A 27,140-nucleotide genomic window follows, 5' to 3' on the forward strand; every position below is an offset into this window, starting at 1 on the left:
CTCTTGTGAGGCTTCTAAGTGCAGCTGTTCATACAAGGCCAATCAGGTAGACCCTCTAAGTTCTACCCCAGCCTTCTCTTTCTTTGCTCTCTGTCTGCACCTGGCATCTATTAAATCAGACTCCCTGAACCCCGCCTCCCCCTGTTTGCTATCTGGGGGGTGGGGTGAAGAGGGACTCTCCTCCTCCACCAGCTGTACCTTTGAAACCTGAGGAGCCTGCCTAGTCATGTCTGGACTAGCCTGGGAAAATACCTCTGGGGGTTCTTCTTCAGAATCTGAACTACTATCCCACTCCCTGTGCTCAGAAACACCCCTGACACCAGGCCTGTCACCAGTAGTTTTAGCCTAGAGATCCATCATGCTCTCTTTAGGCATTATTATTAGTGCAATTCTCTTGCTAGTGGGCCTCTTAGCTTGTGAGATGAGTCAAAGGCCGAAATCGCTATCTCGGCGCATTCCATGCTAATGAGCTAACATTTATCTAATCAGGGCCTAGGATGCGCCTGAGAAGTGAGGCTCTGTTTAGGCTATGTTTACAGGTGGCTGTGCTGGGAAAGTTCTGATTGTTTTCCCTTTGAACAAGTATTGTTAGTCTATGCTGGGAAAGTTGCAGATGAACGCTAATTAACGCTTGCTGCTGTCATGCTGCCTCACTGCTAACATGTATGGAATAAAACCCAGTTTACCCCGTGGCTCTGGGTTCAGAGAAGCTGTCTGATCCAACCATTGGGTATGCCTGTGTGCTGTAAGTACTCAATAAAGTCTCCTTGTAACTAAACCTGGATCTAGCTTATTACTATCTCGGCACCTCCAAACCTTAGCAGCCCATGGCCAGGGCAGCGATTGGCATAGCGAGCAGGTGCCAAGAGAACTGCGGTTGTCGGCGTGCAAGACGAAGCTGGACAGCCATCTGTCAGGGATGCTTTGACTTGGATTCCTGCATTGAGCGGGAGGTTGGACTTGATGGTCTTATAGGCCCCTTCCAACCCTACTATTCTATGATTGTATGATCCCAGAAGCACCTTGCACTAAAAGCACATGTTTGTTGCCATCTTACAGGCGACCAGACCAAGGTATGTTTTTAATTATCAAACCAGGAGGCAATTCTAAGTCAAAGGAATCTCAAGTGTTGGATGTCAACCTAGGGAGTTCATATGGGGAAGGGAAGTTGTGATGATTGATTAGGGAATATGAAGAGTTGCAACTTTCTAAAAGATAAAATTCCATTTATGAGCTCTTCAGTAAAATACTTGGGTATGATTATGGGGAGTGCCTGCTCTCCAGCTATGTTTGATGGCCGTTAAAGATAACAATAAATGTATGTAGGTGATTCTATCCAGAACAAATCTGTCCAATACAAGTGGGCATGGCCATGTTAAAAAAAATTATACTGCCAAATGCAAGTGCAGATGACTGAGTTGCAACCCTATGCATTGTTCAATGCATAAATAGTTAGCTGAACAGGTACTTTCTTGGGAGGTACTGAGGTAAGCCAGTCCAAGATCTTGAAAATGGATTAAGCCTGTAGCTAGATTACAGGGCCAAAACAGACATTACTTTAGATCTGAGTCTAGCAGCTACATCTTTTGTTCATTTTTACTCTACAGCAAGGGTCCTGACCCAGGTCTTTTAAGACCCCCCCATCCCCCCCACACTAGGGACCCAATTTGAATTCGGGCCCTGCACTTACTCTAGGGTAATTATGAAAACAAAACCCCTTATCTGCTAGATGCAGATTTAAAGTACTCTATGTTTTGGTCCACAGTCTGACATGCCATGTATGGAAGAAACTTACCTATGTAGTATTCATGTGCCCGGCATTTTGTTTAAAGTGAGTTACCTTGCCTGCACATGCAGTGGTAGCATGCTAAGGAAGCATGACCTGGGCAGGTGCCATGCTAGTGTGTTAATATACTGCACATATACCAGGTGAGAGCCCAGTTTGAACATGAAACAGGCTACACTGAATACTGAATGGGTAACTCTTTAATGCCCAGTATAATATGTAAATCAGGTGTGAGTTCACATCCTCTTACCCCTGTGTACTTTTTTCTACTTTCACCCTATCATAAGGTATGCTCTGCCTCCTGTCTCTGTCCTCAGTCTAACTTTGCAGTGCTGCTGTCTCCAACTCTAGTTCAACTGCCCTTTCCCCTCCCACTGTGTATCGTCAGTCACTAGACATGTGCACATGGACATCTAGTGGCTAGAATGTGGGTGCTTCTAGACAAGGCTTTTATCCTGCCATCACCGTGCCTCATTTGTGGAATTTTACAAGGGGTCTAAGATGACGTCATCCACTCATGTTTTCCCACTGCTTGTTCCACCTTTATTCTTACTGCAGAACACCCGTTAAGGAAGAAAAGACCAAATAACTACAAAATGCCTCCTGGCTGTTAGTGCTAGGAGACCTCTGTCTAGGAAGCACCCTCCATCTCCCCTCTCCAACTATGCTGGAACTGAGCGAGGGAAAGAGGAGGTTGGTGGTAAGAATGACACAATCACGGGGAGGCACATAAGCATCCAAATATCTCACTGAATAGTGACAATCTGTGGCCAAATTAGGTTGGGGTGGGAGAAGCCAGGATGGCAAATATATGACAGCCTGGCACAACAGTGGAAAGAGTACCTGGGACTACACAGACCCCAATACTTGATATTCTAGCAAACTGAGGCTGTTTGGTTGGGCCTTTGGGATAGATAGACTGATGTGATCAACGTGACGATTAAGGTAAATAAGTGAGAAACCCCACAGAATTTCAGAGCAGGCAAAGGTAGAACGAGAGGCCTATGTCCGGATGGTTCGAATTCCCGCGGGCTGCGGCCCAGCTCAGCTCGCCTTCGTTTGAGCTCATCGTTCGGAACGCCTACAGAGCCAGAGCCTCTCTGGCCGGCCAGCCCCACCCCGCGAGCTGCGTCCCGCCAGACGACCCTCCCTCCCCGTCTGTCTGTGATGGAGGGTGGGCGGGATGGAAGGAAGGAAGGAAAGAAACCGAGAAAGGAGGAGAGCTGCAGAGGTGGCGGGGAGGAGCTGCTGGCGGCGGGCGGGGAGCGAGGCGCGCTTTCATTCCAGGCATCCGCGAGCATCACGTTCATTGCCCAGAAAGGGAAGAAGAAAAGACAGGCCAGCGCGTCCTTCTCATAAGTCCCGCGGATGGCTACAACAGGATCCAGCAAGATGGTGAGGGGGTTCTCCAGGGAGTCAGGAACAAGGCCTCGTTGTGGGGCTCGGAGGCGAAGAGGGCCCCGAAGTTTTCCCCTCCCGCACACTAAGTCCCTTATCTCTCTCGTTGCTTCTCCCTCTTTCTCACCTGCAGCAGCGGAAGAGCCTCGCCGTCTTCTTCGCCCTGGTGGGGATCGCCTTGGGGCTCCGGGCCGAGGTAGGAGATGCGATGCGAGGGAAGCGCCGCTCTCTTCGCGCTTCTTGGCACAGCCGACGCTTTGGGAAAGGCGCCCCGCAGATTTAGGCAAAAGTAGGGCTGGGGAGGGAGGGAGGCGGGGAGGGTATCTGGGGTGAATTCCAGGGACCAGTCTGAAGGCCGCCGCCAGCTGTGTGACCCCGCGGAGCGCCCTGCAGCGCGTGTCTGCTTTCATCTGGGGAAACAAAAGTGGGAAGGACTGAAGCTTGGGAGGGAATAACGGATAATCTGGGGATCACAGCGAGAGATGGTTTGGTTTTATATTTTCTATGAAGGAACCACTTTTAAAAAGAGCAGTATTATGTTCCATCAAAGCTTTTACGTAGGTTACGTAAAAAAGAAAAATAGCTTTGTTTTCCTGTGGAAACGTTCATGGAAAGGTTTTTAAAAAAAACTTTGGGGGATGGGGGTGGGGGCGGCGGAACAAAACTGGCGATCTCAAGTTTACACTGGACCTGCGTGCTTAAGAAGGCAATAAACTTTCAGGGCGAGTGAAATGAGGTCTGAAAGGCCTCCTTAGGAAGCCTTGCGTTTTTATCCTTTCCAGGCAAGTCGCTGGAAAGTATTTTTTTTTACGGTTGTTGTTATTTGTTACATGTCTATACCTCACAATAGCCGGAGCTCTCTGGGCGGTTTAGTGTTATGCTCACTAGCATAAAGACAAAGGTTTTGTTGACTAGAAATGAAGGAGTGGTGTCTGAATTCCCAGAGTTTTAGGCAGCCTCCCTGAAAGTGAGGTCATTGACAAAGTATTTGATCATTATGGCAGAAAAATGTGGAAGTGATTAAAGAGAATGAACTCAAGCTGCTTTGGGCAAAAGGACAGAATATGTATTATGAAGATCTGAGGTCCCTAGTGGGTTCAGCCCTGTTCTCTTCCCTGCACACGTTTTCCTCTCCTTTTATGTTAACTGCAGATTAACATAAAAGGAGGCAAATTCTTCCTGAACTGTTATAATTTGGCTTTGAGTAAAAATAAATAAATAAAATTGAATAATTTTCAGTGGAAAAAATATTTCCTATTCTGTTGTTGCAACAGTAACAGAACAGTATACAGAATAGGACAAACTCTAATGCCATCATTTCTCAAATGCCTATATTTAATCAGGAGATGAAAAATAAGTTACTATGCAGCCTGTGAGTAATTGTATGAAGCAAGATTCTCACAGAGCAAAGGTGAAAAGGGGGGGGGGATCCCACTCCTACCTCCTACAGAAGAGTTTGGCAAACTCCGCTCATATGGAAGTTGCTCCAGGCCCATGATTATTTTGGTTGCCAATTTCTGCACCTTTTCCAGCTCTACACTACCATTTTTGAGATGCTGTGACCAGAGCTGTGCACAGCATTCCAAGAGTGGTTGTATTACAATATTGGCAATTTTAGTTTTGATTCTTTCCTAATGATCCCCAACATGGAATTTGCCTTTTCACAGTCGTTGCACACTGGGCTGATATTTTCATTGAGCTATTCACCACAATTCTAAGATCCTTTTCCTGTTCAGTCACCGCCAGTTCAGATCCCATCAGCATATATGTGAAGCTGGGAGTTTTTTTGCCCAAGGTGCATCACTTTATACTTGATCACATTGGCACTGGCCAATTTAATGCTCATTCTCTTTTGGAGCTCTTCGCTGTCCCTTTTTTCTTTTAATCACACTAAATAAGTTGTTGTCAGCAAACTTCGTCACCTCACTGCTCACCCCAACTCCAGATCATTTATAAACAAGTTAAAGAGCACTGCCCAGTAGAACTCCTTCATCCCTCTTTCATCCCTCCACTGCAAGAACTAGCCATTTATTGCTACTCTCTGCTTTCTCTTTTTAACCAGTTTCAGATCTACAAGAAGAAGTCTCCTGTTATTTCATGACCACTAAGTTTGCTCAAAGTCTTTGGTGAGAGTCTTTCTCAAAAGCTTTTTGAAAGTATAAGTAAACTGTCTACTGGATTAGTCCTGTCCACATTCTTTTTTTCTTTTTAAATATATATTATTAACTTCCATACAATTCATTAAACTACAATAACATCAAAAGGAGATGAAACACAATATAATTTGAAATATTCCAGTTAATTTTAGAGAACAGACCATTATTTTTTATGGCTTTAGGTTAATTAGGTCTGGATAATTTATACCTCTCCACAATAATATGAACATGCTGGGTTGTTTGCTGCTTTTTCTATATACAATAAAATAATACTGGTTTGCTATAAAGCAGGGGTGGGGAACTGGGTTCTAATAGGGAGCCAGATGACACCCCAGGCTCTCCACAGGATGAATGACATCAGAAGGTGTGACCACACCCCTTGACATCATTTGGTCCCTGGCTGATCATCCACCCAGTGCTTTGGATGGGAACCCAGCTTTGCTGCATGTGGGCTTCTCCCATTGGAGAAGGCCCACATGCAACAAAGCCACCCCAGCTAATGCAGCAGGTGGGTGATTCAACCAGTGCATCAACCAGTACAGCTTCATTTGCCAGCACACACTCTCCCACCTGCCCAGGCACCTTCTTAGTGTACTGGACACCATCTCAATTGAGGTGGTGAGTGGTATGCAAAGGGAAAGGATTCAGCGAAGTGCACTGTTCCTCCTCCCAGTTGGAATCCCCTCATTATCTCCAATCTGTGATTAGAGAGAACAAGGGGATTCTCCTTTTTGCTGCCTGCCTTTCCATTGGGAGGGGAGCAGCGTGCAGGGCAATCTCCTTGTTATCTCTAAGCACAGGTTCCCCACTACTGTTATATACATACCATCAGTGTTAGTATATCCTCTTGCCTGTTTATTCAGTTTCTCAGCTAGTGCTATATTCCACATGTTATTGTGCCAGTGATCCTGTGATGGTGCCATGTTTGCTTTCCAGGATTTTGTTATCACTTGGCTAACTGCCAATATAAAAAACATGAGGACTTCTTCCTGTGGTACTTCTTTGTTTGGTCCATCAAATATTGACAATGTTCACAGTATAGTTATTTTACTATGCTCAGCATATTTTTTTACCCAAAACATTTTTATAATTTTGCATTCCTACCACATGTAGACTGGGTTTGCACAACATGCCAACCAATAATGGTTTGTTTTCTGGAACAACTAATGATGGGTTAGTGTGTTGTCCGAATCCAGACAGTTTTCTGTAGGGTGGGTTGTTTTTCCCCAACAAACAACCCTGATAACCCATGATTCACAGTAGGGGTTATTTTGCCAACAATAGGCTGGCGTGTCATCTGACTGCCACAATGATTTCAGCATGGGTTATGGCAAATGCCTACAAAGCCACTTGGCAAGAGCGGCCAAAAACACAGCTGCTCTGGTCCTTGTGAGTGATCTCTGTTCCTGAGATCTACCTAGCACTAGATTGTGCTGCAGTCAGCCTGCCCCCTCCTTCGCTGTCCAACTCCTCCCTCCCTCACCTTTCGGTGATGCACTCTACAAAGTTATTTTTGCTTGCCCCAGTGACCAAGCTGAGTGTAATCGGCGGAGTGACCTTGAGCAAGCTTGCCTTCTTGTCACATTCAGCTGTGTCTCCGACTCCAAACCCACCCCCTGCATGGTCCCCAAATGGCTTCACATGTGGATAAATCCTCGCTTTCCATGATAATGCAAAGTCGTGCATCTTTTCAACACTGCACGTGGAGCATCCCCATATGGGGATCCTATATATTAAATGTTGCTGCATTTCTGCAAACTTTCAAGAAGCTATGAGTTCTCCCTGTTTTGTGGTGCAACGTTTCTATAGGTCCCTGTCATGCCCTAATCTATACTCCCCTGTAGCACGGAACAAGCCTCCACCAATGGCCCTAAATCCAGCATCCAAAGCGACAACTCACCAGGAGGCGAGACAGATGTGCTCCACCATTGCTGACTGGATCTGGAACCATAATCTGCATGTCTCCCATGAGTAAAGGGGCTTAAACCCATAGCAGTGCCCTAGCTGATGAGAGTAGTGAAGTTGCTTGTCCCCACCCCAACGCAGCCAACCCTTCCATCTATGAAGTAGGCATCCCTTCCAGCCATGCCACCCCTTCCCAGCTCAGCAGATGCATCCTCTCCACAACCCAGGAGACTGAACCTCCCCACACACACTTTCACCACCACTGTCACCCTCAAGCTAGCCATCCCAACCCCCAAATGATGCCAGGTAGTGCCTTAGTAGATTCGAAACAGTATTAAGCAAGCCAAAGGCACCTGATAAACTGCTTTGTGCACCAATAAATTTTTTTTTTAAATTATTCTGTGTTGTTGGTTTATTGCTGGTGAGCTGGCAAAGTCTTTGAAATTGGGCTTGGAGATTGGGCTGGGACAGGGTGCGGAGGTAAGGAATTGGCACCAGGGAGGAGGGGGAGCGGGAAGGGAAGGGAAGGGGAGCACCCTTCTGGCTGAGAGGGCGGAAGCTGGCAATGGCTTGGAAATCTGGGATGGGGTGGGGGTGCTTGACATTGGGTAAGGAATTGGCACTGGTCTGAGAATGGGGGGAGCCAGCAAAGGCAGAACAAGACACCCCTAGTATGAAACGGACCAATCAGAGACAGGCTGCTAATGTAGCAGGAGCATGAGGGACGGTGGGATATGGTTCTGCTGCAAAGGCAGCTGAGATACATGCCTGGCTGGGTGGGAGATCTAGAGGGGCAGGAGGGGCCATTCTTTATAGGGAGCTGCATTTTAGCTGTTTCCAGTAGGGGTTTGTTCTGCTCTGTGGCCCAGCTCTGATCCTGCAAGGAAAATGGATCATAAGCACTAAACATAAGATTAAACATAAAATTAATATTTGGTCTGATCTGCTGGATCAGACCAAATATTAATCTAGTCCAGCATTCTGTTTCCCACAATGGACAGATAGATGCCTCTGGGTACCCCACAAGCAGGATATGAAGGCAAAAACCTGTTATTGGTACCCGTTATTGGTATCGTGCTGCCTCTGAATGTGAAGGTTCAATATAACCATCATGACTAGTAGCCATAAAAATATTTTTCCTCCATGAATACTTGCAGCTTTATTTTCAATCCCTTTCCTAATAGTCCCTAACACAGAATTTATTTATTATATCCCACATTTCCCCCTCTTTTTCACAGCTGCTGCACACTGGGTCAGCATCTTCACTGACCTACTTACCACAGCCCCAAGATTGCTTTGCTGGTTAGTTACCAGCAGTTCAGACCCCATCAGCATATACGTGAAGTTATGAATTCTTTTGCCCTGATGTCCATCACTTTACACTTGGTTACAACCCATATGTGAATGTTTCCATTCATGCAATTAATGGGGAGAGTGGGATATACCATAGGGGAGGCTACATGTGTAGAACAGACTTCCCTTTTCAGATGTTCCCCCAATGTGAGGATGGTGGGGACTGGATGCTCTGCCCTGCTGTGATTATTAATAAGGCAATGTTGAACTGTATTTGCCATTTTGTTACCCATTCCCCTACTTCGAAGAAGTTTTGGTGAAGCTCTTCTCAGTCTGCTTTGGTTTGCACCACCCTGAATATTAAGGTGCCATCCGCAAACTGGGCAACTTCACTGCTCACCACTAACACTAGATAATTTATGAACAGTTTTAAAAACACCACTCCCAATGCAGATTCTTTGGGGGAGCTCACCTGCCTCCATTGTGAGAACTATTCATTTAGTCTTCTTTGCTTCCTGTTCTTGGTTTCCCCATATTGCAGTTGGAAAGACATTCTTGTAATGGGTGTTTTAGTGTTTTGGAGCGCTCAGGGTGAAGGAAGGAGGGTGTTGAGGAATCCCACTTTGAGGTTTGCTCCCCTCCTGGGTTTACCTGGGGAACCTTGCCCTTGCAGAGTAAGTGATGGGGTGGGGGGCAATAATCTGTGCTCTTTATTGACTTCAGTGATGTGTTTTATGTTTCATCACACATTATGCAGGTATAACACAGTAGGTGGGAATTTATTCATTTATTATTTATTCAATTTATATCCTGCCTTTCTACCAGGAAATGGCTCCCAAGGCAGCTAAGTGGCACTCAAAGCAGGTGCAAATGAGCCCTGAGCAAGCATAGGATTCCTCTTAAGCTCTGCTCCCTACTTGCCATGCCTCCATCCTTTGCCCCTTGAGCCAATGGTGCTCCACAGGCACAGGAGCTTGCCTGCAAGTGTAAGGGTATTGCAAAGTCTTAACTCCAGCTTGTGCAGAGGGACTTAGGAGCACTGGGATTTTTTAGTGCGCTCTTCAAAATTCCATTCTGGGCAGCTTTTCTTTTCCATACCCACAGGTTAACTCAGCAGTCTGGTCTGTTTCATAGGTCACCACAAGCTCCTAAATCAGGGAATCTAACAGAAATGCCTCTCTCTCTCTCTCTCTTTTTTTTTTTGCAAGCAAGCAGCTTTTTATCTAAGCTACTCTGTTTCCAGAATGTCCATTTCTAAAATGCAAAGGTTACTTTTGTGCGTGTGTGTGTGTGTGTGTGTGTGTGAGAGAGAGATGGAAATTCCATGGTACTTACTCCCAGGTAGATGTCTATAGGGTTGCAGCCTTTATGTCCTTTCTGGATCCCCCTCCCCACATTTCTTAGTTGTGGTTCTCAGGCATTTTTTTCCTTTTTGGTTGCACTGTGGATGTGGAAAGGGGTGGATTTTGGATGCTTAGGCCTAGCTTATTCCATGATAAGCTGGATTTCTCAGAGGCATGGAGAGGGCCTCTTGGGGAGGGGGGATACTTATGTAAACAGATGTATTTTTGGATGCTGAGACCTTGTTTATTCCATATGTAATTGGGTTTCTCAGAAGCATGGCGAGGGGGTTTTGTGTGTGTGAGAGAGGATGCTCATGAATAGATGTATTTTTGAATGTTTATTTGTTGCATTTATATTGCTGAATATAATAAAATCTCTCAGTGGTTCACAATATTAAAATACAATATTAAAAACACAGCATTAAATACACTTCCAACTACAGTAAAAATCAAGGAGTTGCAAAATGGAGCAGCATAATTAATTTACTTACAGCCCAGCGAAAGCCTGGGTGAACAAGTGTATTTTCAGGAGGTGCTTGAAAGATGTCACGTTTTCTGCCTCCTGAACTACACGAGGGAGGGTTTTCCAGACAGTGGGTGCTGCTACAGAGAAGGCCTGCTGCCTGGGTGTTTCATGGTGACATTCCGTTCATTTTGAAATGACCAGCAAGAATGTTCAGAACTTGGTGGTAATGCTTACTAGTATTTTGGATGCTTTTCTATGTGGCTCATCTCCTCTGTGTCCCCTTTTGCAATAGGTTCCAAAGACTGCTTTTCTCTGTGTGGCTCTGAGGATACGATCATATCATTTTGTGTGGCTGTGTGGATTCTCGCTCACTGTTTTTGTAGTCCTATATTTAAAATTTCTTGATTCTCTGTGCAATGGGAGTTGTTCCTGGAACAGGAGGATGTGGTTCCAAAGAAAGGTTATCCGAACATAAATTTAAAGAACCTCCGAATTTGAAGAGCATTGCTGAAAGTTTTCTTTATTAAAGGTAGGGGGAACTAGAGGCAGAGACCTCTTAAATTGCTGTGTGGGTTGTTCTCTGTCTCATCCCTTGGGGAACTGTGTGTTCCCTTTGTCCCAATTCGTTCACTCTCCTACCTACAGTGACTCTCAGCACTGGTAGGAGGATGGTGGCAGTTGTGCCAGTAGGGAATTAATTAACCACCATGTGCATAAGTGCATGAAGATAGTCTATTTTACCTTCCTCCCTAATATCTTTTTATATCTCAGAGTCATTGTCATTGTTTTGATCAGAAGGCCAATAATATGCCCCCTAGTATTATATTTTTTGGCCTGGAATTTTGACTAACCCTGTAGATAAATGTTACTTTGTTTTAAAGATGGCCTTGTGCTGTATTGCACACATTTGCGATTAGTAGTTCTGTGTCGGAGAGGCAGGCGCTTAAAAGTTAAATTTGAGCAGTGAGACTAGACAAATGCTATTTGGTGTTAAATAACATAATGGAGAATCTGTAACATAGCCAGTCTTATGTTGACTTTGGGTCAGTTTCTTGGGGAAATGTCAGAGCTGGTGGGGCAGAGGAAAGAACAAGACTTGTGTAAAATGATCTGAGGATGTACCAAATACTGGCTTGATGTCTTCAAATTTATTTTGCATAGTCTCACATCATGGAGCTGTTGAGAATTTCAAGAACATGTAGATTCAAAGTTCTTATGCAGGCCTTCATATAAAACAATTTCTCAGCCTCAAATTGTGCAAGAGTGATATTATTTAGTCCAGGCACTTATTAAACTGATCCCATTTTGGTTAATTTATGAGTTTAGAATGTGGAAAGGTAGATGCAGAAAGGGGTTTATTTTTAATTGTGTAACATTTTAATGTTTTGGTAACGGGTCAGAAACACCCAATATTCCATCTTGCAGAAGGTACTGATTTTCTCAAATGCTTTGTGATAGAAAAGTTGGAAAAGCTACTGGGGTAGGAGTGAACATTGCTGTTATTTGCCATGTACATATTTGCAGTTTTTCTCTTTAAAGGCATTCCAGTCCACTGACAAAATTGGAGAACATTTTTTCAGTGCTGCTGGCTTTGCATTCAAGTCCTTAGGGAGGCTCATGCTGCTTTTAAAATGATGGCTTTAGTCATTGCAACCTTGGAACTCTGGTGTGCCCTGATTGGCCAACCTCCTAGAGATGTGGGATATGATTGAATGGGCATGGTTTCTTTCCTCCCTAGGAGTGTATTTTGCAGCTGTTTTAGTGAAATGATGTGAGAGGATGTGAGAGCCAAGAATAAGTAAGGTGGGGTAGAGTTTGTGTTCGGCTGGCCTCCAAAATTTAACAGGATGGGGGAACATTTATGACATGCTGGAAAAACTTGGATGAAATTGGATATTTTAATACAGAAACTTTGTGAGGTGCTTACATTAATTGGCTCGATGCCATTCCTTTCATAGAATCATAGAAAAGTAGGGTTGGAAGGGGCCTACAAGGCCGTCGAGTCCAACCCCCTGCTCAATGCAGGAATCCAAGTCAGAGCATCCCTGACAGATGGCTGTCCAGCCTCGTCTTGAACACCTCCAGTGTGGGGGAGCCCACTACCTCCCTAGGTAATTGGTTCCATTGTCGTATTGCTCTAAGTTTTTCCTGATGTTCAGCTGGAATCTGGCTTCCTGTAACTTGAGCCATTATTCCGTGTCCTGCACTCTGGGATGATCGAGAAGAGATCCTGGCTTTCCTCTCTGTGACAACCTTTCAAGTACTTGAAGAGCGCTATCATATCTCCCCTCAGTCTTCTCTTCTCAAGGCTAAACATGCCCAGTTCTTTCAATCTCTCTTCATAGGGCTTTGTTTCCATTCCCCTGATCATCTTTGTTGCCCTCCTCTGGACCCTCTCCAGTTTGTCTGCATCCTTCTTAAAATGTGGTGCCCAGAACTGGACACAGTACTCCAGATGAGGCCTAACCAGTGCTGAGTAGAGGGGAACTAGTACTTCCCGGGATTTAGAAGCTATGCTTCTATTAATGCAGCCCAAAATAGCATTGGCCTTTTTTGCAGCCACATCACATTGTTGACTCATATTCGGCTTGTGATCTACAGCAATTCCAAGATCCTTCTCACTTGTAGTGTTGTTGAGCCACGTATTCCCCATCTTGTAACTGTGTATTTGGTTTCTTTTCCCTAGGTGCAGAACTTGGTATTTATCCCTATTAAATGTCATTCTGTTGTTTTCTGCCCAGCTCTCCAATCTATCAAGATCACTTTGAATTTTGTTTCTGTCTTCCAAGGTATTAGCTATCCCCCCCACCCAAATTTTGTGTCATCTGCAGATTTGATCAGCATTCCCTGCACCTCCTCATCCAAGTCATTAATAAAAATGTTGAAGAGCACTGGGCCCAGGAATGAGCCCTGTGGTACCTCGCTTGTTACCTCTCCCCAGTTTGAGAAGATCCCATTAATAAGCACTCTCTGAGTCCGATTCTGTAGCCAACTGTGGATCCACCGGATTGTTGCTTCATCTAGCCCACTTTTAGCTAGTTTGCGCATCAGGGTATCATGGGGCACTTTGTCGAAAGCTTTGCTGAAGTCGAGGTATATTATGTCTACAGCATTCCCACAGTCCACAAGGGAGGTTACTTGATCAAAAAATGAGATCAGATTTGTCTGGCAGGATTTGTTCTTGAGAAATCCATGTTGGCTTCGAGTAATCATGGCATTATTTTCAAGGTGGATTGCTTTATCATCTGCTCCAGAATTTTCCCGGGGATTGATGTCAGACTGATTGGTCTGTAGTTCCCAGGTTCCTCCTTTTTACCCTTTTTGAAGACAGGGACAACATAAGCCCTCCTCCAGTGATCTGGCACTTCACCTGACCGCCATGATTTCTCAAAGAGAATAGACAGTGGTTCTGAGAGTTCTTCTGCCAGTTCCTTGATTACTCTAGGATGCAGTTCATCTGGCTCTGGAGATTTGAACTCATTCAAAGTAACGAGGTGTTCCTTGACCATATGCCTATCAATCTGAAGCTGCAGTCCTGCCCCTCAGCCTGTACTTTGCCTTTGCCAGGGGGCTCATAGACCCTCTTTTGGGAGAAAACTGAGCCAAAGTAGGAACTGAGCACCTCTGCCTTTCCTCTGTCATCTGTTATCATTTCCTTTTGCTCGGACAGTTGTAGAGGAGAGCCGGCATTACTGCCAGTTTGCCTCCACTCCAGGCCAAGCATGGGTAGGAGAGGAGTGGAGGACCCATGACACTTGTTCACAAGAAACCAAAGACATATTCACAGACGTACAGACCTGGCCCTTCTATCTTGGGAGATGGCCATTGCCTCAACCTTCTCTTTAAAAACAGCATTTGTTGGTATTCAGAAAAGAAAATATTAACTTACCTGTAAATATGCAGAAGAGTTCCCTGGAACCAACACAGAGACTGGAAGACATGACATAAAGGGGCTGCACATAGTAATAAATCCCTAAGGATAGGCTAATTTGCATGCACTCCAGGAGTCCTGGGGAAAAAAGAAATTCTTACCATGAATTTTTGTTTCCAGGACTCCCAGAGGCCATACACCCACCTCTTCAGTCCAGTGTACTGATGACTCAGAGGAGCTATTAGGGCTTCTGCCTCCATTGCACATATGGGGTGGTAGTCAGGGATTCCTGGGGTTGAAGTTCCCTTTTTCACATGATGTTGCTGTTGTTCTAGCACTTTTAGTTACTGGGTTGTTTTCCTCTTCCAGTAGCTGACAGTCAGATTAAGTGTTATAGTATTATAGTTAATGTTTTTTACTTCAAAGGGAAATTTGGGGGTTCTCTGCTTTTGTAATACCAGTCTGGAGATCTGTGATACTACCACCACTGCTGGAGGAAACTGGTAAGACATTGACCCTGTCTACTGACTGGAGGAGGAGGGGCTAACCTTAAGGGCAGACAAATTTGCATGTCCCCCAGGAGTCCTGGAAATAGGAATTCACTGCAAGGATTTTCCTTTTTTTACTTATAAACTAGTTATCCGATGGCTTTCCATTTAGCTTGCTTGCTTGCTTGCTTGCTTGCTTGCTTATCTATCTATCTATCTATCTATCTATCTATCTATCATCTATTGTATGGCACATTTACATTGCATTACAATAAAAACATAGAGCATATTAAATATGAATTGTAAAATATAAAATATAGACAGGAATATTACAAATGTATGTCTAGGTTACAGATACAGTTTTTTACTTCAGTTATCACAACCAGGAAATCAGCAAAGTCTCCATTGTAGGCTCGGTTTTGACACTCTGTCACTATATGTTGGATAGTTTGTTTTTCAGCCCCACAATCACAATTTGATGATGTTGTTTTGCCCCATTTATAAAGCATCTGCACATCTACCATGACCCGTGCGAATTCGGTTCAAGGTTGTCCATATTGCACAGGGCTGGTCAAATCCAGGTGGTTTTTCCAGGATGCAGGGCAAGCTTCGGCATTGTGGAGGGCAGTTTCCTAGCCAATGACTGTTCGTGTCTGTGACATTCCTTAAGTCACACGTGTCTCCTGGGTGGTGCTAAAGAACAGTCACTTTGAAGCAAACATCTGAAGCTTCGAAGTTACAGCAACCAGTTAACCCTAGTGATCTCCTGGCTATATTACATTGCATTTAGCAAAAGTGGATTGCTATGAACGTCTGATAAAATTAATCTGTGAATGGACAATCTGTGTAAGTTATTGCTATTCTGTGTACATCTGCAAATATATACATTATTAAACAACAAATATGTGGGCTTTTGCAGCATGGTGGAGCTGAGAATGTTCTTGATACCTAAATTGCATTTCCATACAGTTATGATTAGTGTATAACAGCATTTGTAGTGCTATTGCCTAAAATATAAAGGAAACCCATCTGAAGTGACCGTCTTTTTCTGAATGAGGCTGATATTTCAACAATGTATTTTCTTTATGCCATATAGGAAGAGCCGGTGAGCAAATCCAAAATTTGTGCCAATGTTTTTTGTGGGGCTGGCAGGGAGTGTGCAGTGACAGAGAAGAGTGAGCCAACGTGCCTGTGCATTGAGGTAAGGTCAAGATCAGCATCTTGACAGCAGAATGCTGGGATTACTGAGATCAAAGGCTGATGTTGAAAATGCAGAGTTCTTCCAAATATGGAGCACCATTATGTGCAATAGCGCTCCCTATACCTTTGCTCATTATACTTTACTTGGGGCTTCTCTGTACAGTCCTCTTGGGTTTGCACAATAGCGCACATTTGTTTCCCTTTTGCGGTGCAGAGGCTGCATGTCTTCTCCCAAGATAGCCCTCCATTGCAGCAATATCACATTTTCTGAGCGCTCACACCACAATATTTTGTAATTCTTCCCTCCTAGAGTAATTGCTCTTGTGACTACTGTGTGGAATATGGCTGTGCAAACTGTCTTGAGTACCTATTTGTGATGATGATGATTATATTAATTATGTGTTTTTGTTACTAGCCATCAATAGGACTGCCACTTTACAGAGTGTCAACAAAAAGACAAATCATAGCCATGAGGTGCTTACAGCATATTTTAAACATAGGAAAGTACAAGAATTCCTTGAGTTTGTGTTATTTCATTTTAAAGTTATTTGCTGGCTGTATATCACCTTCCCCAAACAGTAAGTCAGTTTTTAAACATATGGTAAATAGCAGCGGAACAAATAGCAGCAGGACAAAATCATTAGATACCCTTCCCCCAATCCAATTAGCAGCCACATGAGGCTGTTGAGAAGTAGTACAGGAGAGCCCACTATCAGTACAAATATGTCACAGAAATGGCTCTTTCAGTTAAGTTGATTCAAGGTGGAAGAATATCAGACAAGAAACCAACAGCCTGGCCAATGACAATACATTAAATATGCCCCATCCTTAATTCACAATTTATGTGAATTCTTGCTCTGAAATATGGTCCTGATATCATTCACATACCTGCCATATTTTGCACCAATTGAAGCTTCCAGGCACTCTTCAGGGATAGCCCCATGTAGAGTGCATTGCAATAGTCTAAACATGACATAACCAAGGTATGGATAACTGTTGCCAAGTCAGACTGACTCAAGAAGGGTTGCATCTGGCGCACCAAGTATAATTGTGCAAAGGCACTCTTTGCCGCCACTTGAAGATCCAGGGACAGCATAGGATCAGGGAGCACCCCCAAGCTGTAGATTTGATCCTCCGTTATCTTTTGGTAATTTGCCAAATACGCCCAAACACAACTTTTGCTGAATATTACAACAACTGAGAGGCAGTGGTGATAAAATACATGTGTTTATGTTGGGACTGAAGACGAGAACTTGCCGTTAGAAGACTGACTGCTTGTTGTTATCAATTTGATTACTGACCTGCTCCCAGCTTAAAAGAGGAACTGGTTTAGAGAGAAGTCAAAGAATAGCAAGAGCTAAAAGACCCAGGAGGGGGTTTCCATGACAACAGAAGGAGATGGAGGGAGAAGCCAATCGTGGCTTACCGGGATTTTTCAGGGAGCCGGCTTTGGTCTGCGCAGGGCTCGATGAGCAAGTGTATTGCAGTTGCTTCATAGAACATACTTCTGGATGGGAAGGGGGGTTGGACTGAATGTCATCCCTCTGGCAGGGGCTGCTCAACCAATAAGAGAGGCTCTCCCCCTGCTCCAGTCTCTCCCCGCTTTCTCCTTTGATAAAATCCTGGGTGGCTTCCCCCCACTGTATCCACAGAAATCACTCTCTTTCTCCCCCCCCCCCCCCGACAATCATGAAAGGAACACCGTGTTCTAACTGCCTTGCTGCAATCATTTGAAGCTTCGAGATAAGGCTCTTTAAATGTGTTATTTTGATTCATGGGAATCTTGGGAGTATGCACTTCTGGGACAAGCCTCATTGACCACAATGGGAGTTACTCCTGAGTAGACACATGTTTGTGCTGGGAAAGACATGGAGGGGAAACGGATGAGAAACCAGCCCCCTTTCTAACCTGATGCTGCGCAGGGTCGGGATGATTGAAGGTGGAAGTAGTTACTTTGGAATGGCAATAAACCAAACAACAGAGAATCGCAGCTTAGAGACGGTGCTTCCTCTGGTGCACATTCTCAGTCCTCTGTTCTGAGCTGTGGCTGCTCCTCCTGCACCTCCACTGTTTGGTTGTAAAGATGGGGTGTTGGGTGGGAAGAGAAAAAACACATGCTGTCAAAGAAAGAATGTCAACATTGCCATATTAGCACCTTCTTTTAAACACAGCTTACTTAGATTAACACTTTATTGCTCACCAAGAAGCAGCATCTTAACTCATTGGGTTTCTCTGTGTACTGTGCAATGTCCATCTCTCCTTCCTTGGGTGTAGGGGGAACTGGTGAACGAGGGTTGTTTGGTTCCAAAAACAGCCAAGCCAATTCCAGCTAAAGTGGCGGAGGGTCATTGGTTCTACCACTCAGCCCTTCCTCTAACTCAGGGAGAAGTAAATTTGGAGTTTGGATAGGTACCCCAGCAGACCAGACTGTTGTCATAAAGGGACCCTAGGAAGTGCAGAGGGACCTAGCATGGCAGAGGCACTTACTTCCATAGCAGCCTCCGTGGCAAGGTCAAATTCTGATAGCGTTGTCCTGGGGAAAGTGCCCCACACCACTTTATGAACAGCATGATTCACTCCCTGTCAGATAGTTGCTGTGGACCGTGATGGCATGGATGGTTTTCTCTGTACCATTGGAAGCTGAATGGGACTGCTCATACTAGAGAAATGCATGGGGTTACTAGTACCTGGTCGGATGGCTTGCTTGCTGTGCCAATAGCGATGGGCTCACAGAGTGGGCAATACTCTCCTTCAGCCCAAGTGATTTCCCCTGACACCATGATTCTGGGTTTGGACAGCTCATGGTGTAAACAACCCACAGTTCACAACCCAATAACAAACCATGAGTTTTCTTCATGGGTTGTTGATGGTTAACAACCCATACTTAACCCATAGTCCCAAATGCGGGCACAACAACAACCCATGATTCAAGAACCCATAAGGTGGGTTGTTGTTATATCTGAACAAGGCCACTATTGAAAAGCAAGCAGTGATGGAGCTTGGCAAACTTCTTTTGGTAGGGTGTTCCATTTTCTTGGCAAAACCACATAAAATACCCCATCCCTTTTGCATACTCACTGTACCTCCAACAGTGGGAAGACACAGAGCAGGCCCTCAGTAGTTGATCTGAAAGGTCAGGCAGTATACAGATAGACACTGACATCTACAAAGAAGTGGACACTTTACACAAAATGTGTTACAATAAAAGACTTAGTAAGTCCAGCTTTGGTTTATGTTCTTTAAAACAGATATGTTTAGTTGGGTAACTATAATGTGGATCTGTAGTTTGTTTTTTAATGGTCAGTGTCACACCCTGCTAATGCAAATGGTCTGTGTGAATGCTGATCTTTATGCCATGCCCCCCTTCCTCCATCTTTTGAGCCTTAACTTACTGCTTCTTTTTCTTTTCTTGTAGACGTGTAAATCCCACAAGAGGCCAGTTTGTGGCAGCAATGGCAAAACATACCTAAACCATTGTGAGTTGCATCGTGATGCTTGCCTCACTGGCTCCAAGATCCAGGTGGACTATGATGGCCATTGCAAAGGTAAGTCAGGCTCAAGTTGGAGCATCCTTGGAACAACTGCTGCTCCATTTAGGTAGATTGTAGAGGACATCAAAATTTAGTCCAACCACCTTGGGAACATTAAAATTTCCAAGACATAGGACTCAGTATATGGCAGAATCTGGCCTTTTGTGCTTATTTACAATAAACATTGCTGTCAAAGCGTGCCACCCCTTGTGCAGCACTGGCCTTAGAGCCGAAGCTATAAGAAGGTGACATAGCTAGGAGCTAACTCTCTGATCACCATGAAAACAGAAGTACAGCCCTGCCCATTACAGAGATAATATCAGCAGAACACCCACCCTATTCTCAGTTGGTAGGGACACGTGCCCTGGTCTTGTGAGACAGAGCAGTTGCAAAGGAACTGGGGAGGAAAAAGAAGTGGATGTCAGTGGGAAGAAAAAGAATCCTGCACTTCCTTCTGAGTCTGCCACATGAGCATGCCATAACTTGAATGCGAATTTCTACAATCAACTCATTTACATGATAACTACAATAGACTGGTCATTTGGAGTTCCCATTACAAATCACTTGTTATAAAACTGCCAGTCAACAGAAAGAGTGTTTTGTGTGTGTCCTGTGACAATCACCACACAAGTGGGTTGTATAAATCTAGCAGAATAGGAAATAAAGAGAGACTAAGAAAACACGATGAGGCCTTCAGAAGGTGAATTTAGCAGCAGGAAATACAAATAGTGAAAGCATTACTTGTTTATGTAGATATATATTAATTGTAAAAATGTTTTATTAATAATATCATTTAACACAAGAGAACAAATACTTCTCATATCTTACTACAATCAGTTAATAATCATGCTTTCTCAACTTATTACTTCTTTTGCTTTTTTTCCCCAATCAAATGTATATTATATTCAATTATAGCTGTTAATCAACTTCTAAAATCTCTTTCTGTATGTTCCAATAATTATTCTTTTGTCTCCAATACCGAAGACATTTGTCCCATTGATCTAAAGTCGTTTTTTGTAACTTGACCCTCTCATAATTTTTACAATAGGAGATCTTATGCATTGATACTCGATGCCAAATATTTTTTTCCTGTTCCCTTAGAGACTATACTTCGTGTTTTGTCAAGTTTTTTTGCTATTAGAATCTAAGCGGAAAACAACATGGTTGCAATTATCTATTCATTCTTAGTTGGTACCAATCCATCTATCTTACCTAAAAATAACACAATTGGAACCAAAGGCAATTTACACCCTGTACTTTTTTCTATGCTTTTAGTTACATTAATAAAAGAACTCTTACGTATTTGCAGCCCCACCATACATCTATACGTGTCTAAAATCTGCAAAATCCTGGCTGCATGTCCAACATAACGCATTAGGCAATTTATATATTTTTTGCAGTCTATGAGGTGTTAAGTACCACAAATATATGAACATTCATCCTCCCATTGTTTATCTAATGTATTGATGTTAAACATTTTTCCCATCTTGCCTTTATCCCTCTCTCCTGCTCTTGTAGTTCTGAAAGTATATTTTATCATCTTAATACCAATCCCTTTGGGGAATCACAAGTAATTATTAATTTTTCAAACTTAGCTAAAGTATATTATTGGTCCTAGACATTTTACTTACTTGTAAAATGCTTTCCTTACTTGTAAGTACTGAGTTAAGTACTTACTTGTAAGTACTGAGGTATTGGAATTTGAATGCCTCTTTGTTCTAAGCCCTTATATTCAATTATTCTCCCTTCTTTGAAAATTATATATTATTTCTAATCCTTTCTGTTTTTTAAAAAACTCCTATCACCATACCTTTTAGCATGCTGAAAATTATGCAATGAAAAAAATGGACAACAGTGGAGAAACTCTGGGAGCTAATATTGGCCTAAGCTTCAACCATACATGTGTTATTGCAACGCACAAGGCATTGTGTTGTGTTGTTCAGCTTCTTTCTATTTTCCATATTCAGTCTTTTAGGGAGCAATGCTATGGCCGCTAGACAGTGACTAGTTGGCCATAGGATATGTTGGTTTCCAGGAACTGACCTCAGAGCCTGTGCTCTGAGGTTGGTTCCCGGGGAATTGACTTCCCCCCACTTCCGAGCGGCCAAAAAGGGGCGTGGCTGGGGGCATTCCGGAGCAGGGAGAGCGTAACTGCCTGCATCGTATGTCCTTCATCCTTCCCTGCTCCATCCTCCTGCGGCTAGACAGCCGAAAAAGCAGGGTAGGAGAAGCATGGAGGGAACGATCCCCTCCATGCTTCTTCTGCCCTGCTTTGGATAGGTGTTCGCCTCCAAATTCGGAGGCGGCCGCCTATCTAGATAGGATTGCTCCCTTAAAGGCATTGGAACAGCCACCTGTTCTAAGTCCCAGTATCTTTAAATTTGTATCTTTCAATTGGCTAACCCAGATCCTTGGCAGAAAGTACACCCTAGTCGTGAAGCATTTCCACCCACCAGACACATCAGATTTAGAGTATATCTGGGCACCACTCCTGGTACCTTTTGTTTTGTTTTGTCGATAATTATCTTCTGCTATATATCTCTTACCATGTATCCAGCATGCTTTAACTAGGTCAAGTAGCAAGGAACCTTTCTGAGCTTTCCTTTCATTCCTCCATCGAACTATTGTTCCCTTTGTTTTGCCCCATCCTGAGTCCAGCCTCTGAGTCATTGAGCCCTTTGTACACTTTGTTCTGGAATCTAAAACTGCCCTTGAGTTCAGGTACCAGTTCCTTTCTTTTTGCTTGAGCACAGATACTTGTGGGTTTAGTATACCTGTGGGTTTAGCACAGATTAACCCAGGGTACATTTGGTCTCTAAGAATGTTCCTTGTAATCCTTTCCTAGCATCATTCTCCTGCTCCACTCTGGTGCCCACCCTATATTTCCCAGGACAGGGTTTCTCCATTCTTTTCTTGAATCATTTTGTTGCCTTATTTGCCTAGATAGATCTGTTTGTCTTGTATGCCAAAGGGGAAAGTTTTATACCCTAGTAAAGTGTCCACTGAGTCAAAATTTGGGTTGCATATACAATGCAGCACAAACAGTGAGCTCCCTACTTGCGTTTTTGGTGCCTTGCAGGGAACTGTGACCTATGTATGAGTTGGCAGTTTGGGGCAGTTTGGGGCAATATGCAAAGTTGGCAGTTCACCAGCACTCATTAGGTTGTGCTAGTATGAATGACCACTAATGGTTCCTAGAGCAACCCCAGAAATTAGCCACAACTAGCATTTCCAGGAAAGGACAGGTCAGCTAGCTTCCCATTGCACTAACGGCCATTCTCACTAGTGCAATGCTTTGGATACTGACCTTTGAATCCAAATGTAGTGGTCAAGCACGGAATCCAGAGCACTGGAAAGCTGCTACTAAAGGCCTCAAGCTAATTACTGTGGATCCACTGGATCGTTGTTTCATCTACCCCACTTTGAGCTAGTTTGCTCATCAGGATATCATGGGGCACTTTGTCAAGAGCTTTGCTCAAGGTATATTATGTCTACAGCATTCCCACAGTCCACAAGGGAGATTACCTGATCAAAAAATGAGATCAGATTCGTCTGGCAGGATTTGTTCTTGACAAATTCATGTTGGCTTTGAGTAATCACTGCATTGTTTTCAAGGTGCTTCCAGATGGATTGCTTTACCATTGCTCCAGAATTTTCCCAGGGATTGATGTCAGACGGACTGGTCGTTAGTTCGCAGGTTCCTCCTTTTTACCCTTTTGGAAGATAGGGACCACATTAGCCCTCCAGTCATCTGGCACTTCACTTATCCTCCATGAGTTCTCAAAGATAATAGACAGTGATTCTAAGAGTTCTTCTGCCATTTCCTTGAGTACTCTAGGATGTAGATCATCTGGACCTGGAGATTTGAACTCATTCAAAGTAATTAGGTGTTCCTTAACCATTTGCCTATCGATCTCAAGCTGCAATCTTGCCCCTTCAGCCTGTACTTCGCCTTTGTCAGGGGGGGTCATAGGCCCTCTTTCAGGAGAAGACTGAGCCCAAGTAGGAATTGAGCACTTCTGCCTTTTCTTTGTCATCTGTTATCATTTTGCCATCCTTATTTAACAGCTGAACCTCCATTTCTTTTCTCTGTCTTTTACTATGCACGTAGCTGAAGAAAGCCTTTTTGTTGCTTTTAGCATCCCTCGCTAACCTCAGCTCATTCTCAGCTTTAGCCTTCCTGATGCCATCCCTGCAATTCTGTGCTACCTGCCTGTACTCTTCCTTTGTAGCTTGGCCTTCCTTCCATTTCCTATATATGTACTTTTTTGTTTTCAGGTCATCTCTAAGCTTTTTGTGAAGCCACATTGGCTTCTTCTGTTGTCTTCCACCTTTTCTTCTTGTTGGAATTGTTTGTAATTGTGCCTTGAGAATTTCCTTTTTTAAAAGCTCCCACCCATCTTGGACTCCTTTTCTGGTTAGAGTCGCTTGCCATGGGACCTTACTTATTATTGTTCTGAGTTTATTAAAATCAGCTTTCCTAAAATCCAGGGTATGCATTTGACTACACTCGGCTTTTGCTTCCTTAGAACCAAGAACTCAAGTATAACATAGTCGCTTTCCCCCAGAGTTCCTGTAACTGCTACTTTATCCACTAAGTCATCTCTGTTGGTTAGGATCAAGTCAAGAATAGCCAATCTTCTAGTTCCTTCCTCTACTTTCTGTAGGAGGAAGTTACCAGCAACACAAGTCAGGAATTTCCTGGAGGGGACATGTTTTGCGGAATTTGTCACCCAACAGATACCAGGGAAATTGAAGCCCCCCATTCCTGCTACATTACGCTTCCTGGAAACATTGGCTATTTGCTTTTCAAAAGTTTCATCCTTGTCTTCTCCTTGATTGGGTGGCCAGTAGTAGACTCCGACCACCAGGTTCCTTTTATTCTTTGCTCCATTTATTTTGATCCAGATGCTCTCGATGGGGCTACCAAGCTCATCCTCCTGTATTTCTGTGCAGAGATATGTATTTTTCACATACAGTGCAACCCCACCTCCCTTTCTGTTCCTCCTGTTCTTTTTGAACAAGTTATATCCTTCAATTGCTTTATTCCAGTCATGGGAGTCATCCCACCAAGTCTCAGTTACACCTATCAAGTCGTAATTTCCCTATTGTATTAAGAGTTCAATTTTGTTCTGTTTGTTTCCCATCACTGAGGCATTAGCTATGTGCTTCATAGTCTGGTTTTCTTCTTACATGTGTCTGAAGACTATTATTGGGTGCTATTAGAGCTGTTCTCTCCATTGCGGTGCATGAGCCTTCATCCATTGTTACCCCCAACTTTATTTATTTATTTATTTTATTGCATTTATACCCCGCCTTTTTTCCTCTTGCAAGGAACCCAAGGAGGCTTACATTATCCTCCTCCTCTCCATTTTATCCTCACAACAACAACCCTGTGAGGTGGGTTGGGCTGAGAGTCTGTGACTGGCCCAAAGTCACCCAGTGAGCTTCCAACTTTACGTCTCCTTTCCCCGTAGGATTCAGTTTAAAGCCCTCCTAATGAAGTTCTTCATGCTGTGGCCAAACACATTTTTCCCATCCTTTGTGAGGTGCAACCCATCCCTTGCCAACAGTCCATCTTCCAGGAAGTATAGCCTGTGGTCCCAGAATCCAAATTTCTCATGCCAGCACCACCTTCGTAGCCATTCATTCACCTGGAGTATTTTCCTTTCCCTTCCTATCCCTCTTCTAACTACTGGAAGGATGGATGAGAAAACTATCTGGACCCCAAAGTTCTTGAATTTCCTTCCCAAAGCTTCAAAGTCTGACGTGATTTCTTCGTAGCTCTGCATGGCGGTATCATTTGTTCCCACATGGATGAGAAGAAAGGGATACCTGTCAGTGGGCTTTATGAGTGCAGGCAACGTCTCTAGTCTGTTCTCCCGGGAGACAACATACCTGGCGAGTCCACGGGTCTTCGCAACATACTTGGGTTTCAATCCCACGCACCTCTAAAACCCTTTTTAGGATAAGCCCCATTTTAACACTGTCCATTTTCAATTCTACTTTTAAAAACAAATTGTGGCTCCAGGGTCCCTAATAATGGCTCACCATTTGGTCTCACCATCCTGGACACAAGTACTAGTTGTGTCAGAACCAATGTTGGAATATCACCTGTTGGGTCTTTCTGCACAACATAGTATTCAATATTGTCTCAGCTGAGGCTTTTGCCCCATTTTTTTTAATTTGGAACTAAAGGTGGGGGGGAGGCTGAGAATGCCCACAGCTTCACTTCTCATTGCACTTTAGCACTGGCTCATGATTCTTCCTTGATCAATTTTACAGCATCTAGTTATTGTTCTCACACTTAATAATAAGCAGGGGCTTTGCTAGGTTCTTAAAAGATCTGGGGGCACAGGCCCATAACACAAATTTGCATATATATAAATATATATCCAAGTCTAAGCGCACCTCCAGTGTGTGTGTGTGTGTGGTGTGTATGTGGTGTGCTTGTGTGTGTGTATAGATTGCATACGTACATAAGAAGTGTGCACTGACCCCCCACCCCACTTCAACTCAGACCCTGATTCAATATTTTGGAAAACATTCTGCTTCTGCTTGGGCCAATTTGTAATCGGACCACTTCAGCTCAGCACCAAACCTGAGTCAAGGTTTGGAAAAATGAGTCTTTATGCTTCCTGTTGACTACCATGGGAAATTAGAAAAATAAAAGTAACTTTTTTTCTCTTGGTCAGAACTGGATGATAATTTCAGGCATAGTAGCCCCCTAGAAGGGGATTGCACCTGCCACACGTCAGAAAAATAGGTGCAGGGTTTATATTTTGATTTTCTTTTAAAGGGAACTGCCAATAACATTTGTATTCCCTGGAAGAATTGGATAAAAATTTCAGAATTCATTGCCCCATCAGAGGAGATCCTGTCTGCCAAATTTCAGAAGGCTAGCAACAAAGGGTTTTGTGCAAGGGTGGCCTTGACATTGTGAGGTCTCCAAAGAGGACATACTTATCTCCCTATGTTCCTTGTGGACCATTGTTATGAAAATTACAGACAGCCTACAGTTGTCCCTAAGTAAGAAACCAGCAAGGTTTCAGAAGGATAGGTGCAGCCGTTCATGTGGAAGGGAAGTTCTCCAATTTGGAGGAGGGAGTGATTTGCTTTCCCTTCCCTTCACCCCTTCCCCAATAGTTTTTGGGTAAATGTGTACAAAAATGCACAGCTCATTAGAGGTGTCCCCCAGGCAAGAAACCTGCAAAGTTTCTGAAGGATATACATGCATGCAAATTTAGAATTACTAGAATTTATTTACATTTCACCAACGTTAGCTGCAGGGGAACATGGGTGGGAAGGTGCTCTCATGTCCTGCTTGTGGGTTTCCTGTGGGCATCTGGTTGGCCACTGTGTGAACAGAATGCTGGACTAGGTGGACCTTGGTCTGATGCAGCACGGCTCTTCTTGTGTTCTTAAATATAGAGTGCCTCTGAGTATATGTAGAATGCTTTTATTTCACCACTGAGCACTTATATTCTCCCCCTACCAATTCTATTCCTCTCCCTGCAGCCATCCCTCCTTATCCTACCATCCTCCAGCAACTCTTCATAAAAACTGATGTCTTGTTTTGTGCAACTCCGCTCTACCTCTTTCTTGTTATGCACAAACTCTCAATGTATCTTCCTCCCCATAATTTCCTTTGTGCCAAGACTTCACCAGGATTCAGCCAATGAGTCTGTTTTCAAAACTAGGGCT

At 43.8% G+C, this 27,140-nt stretch overlaps 1 protein-coding gene across 2 annotated transcripts in view; it reads left to right on the forward strand.

Annotated features, from left to right (window-relative positions):
- The first annotated feature begins 3,011 nt into the window (after nucleotides 1–3,011).
- The window catches only part of FSTL1 (follistatin like 1), a 52,966-nt gene continuing 28,837 nt past the window's right edge, over nucleotides 3,012–27,140 (forward strand). For both annotated transcript variants that reach the window (XM_084835374.1, XM_084835375.1), the window contains exons 1-4: nucleotides 3,012–3,181; nucleotides 3,318–3,380; nucleotides 15,803–15,907; nucleotides 19,322–19,451. In XM_084835374.1, coding sequence (XP_084691500.1) covers nucleotides 3,155–3,181; nucleotides 3,318–3,380; nucleotides 15,803–15,907; nucleotides 19,322–19,451 — 325 coding nt within the window. In that variant the 5' untranslated portion in view covers nucleotides 3,012–3,154. The remainder of the gene's footprint in view (nucleotides 3,182–3,317; nucleotides 3,381–15,802; nucleotides 15,908–19,321; nucleotides 19,452–27,140) is intronic.

Source organism: Heloderma suspectum, chromosome 2 (assembly GCF_057233095.1).
Source record: "Heloderma suspectum isolate Gila_16-S chromosome 2, 16-S_ref, whole genome shotgun sequence".
Taxonomy (NCBI): Eukaryota; Metazoa; Chordata; class Lepidosauria; order Squamata; family Helodermatidae; genus Heloderma; species Heloderma suspectum.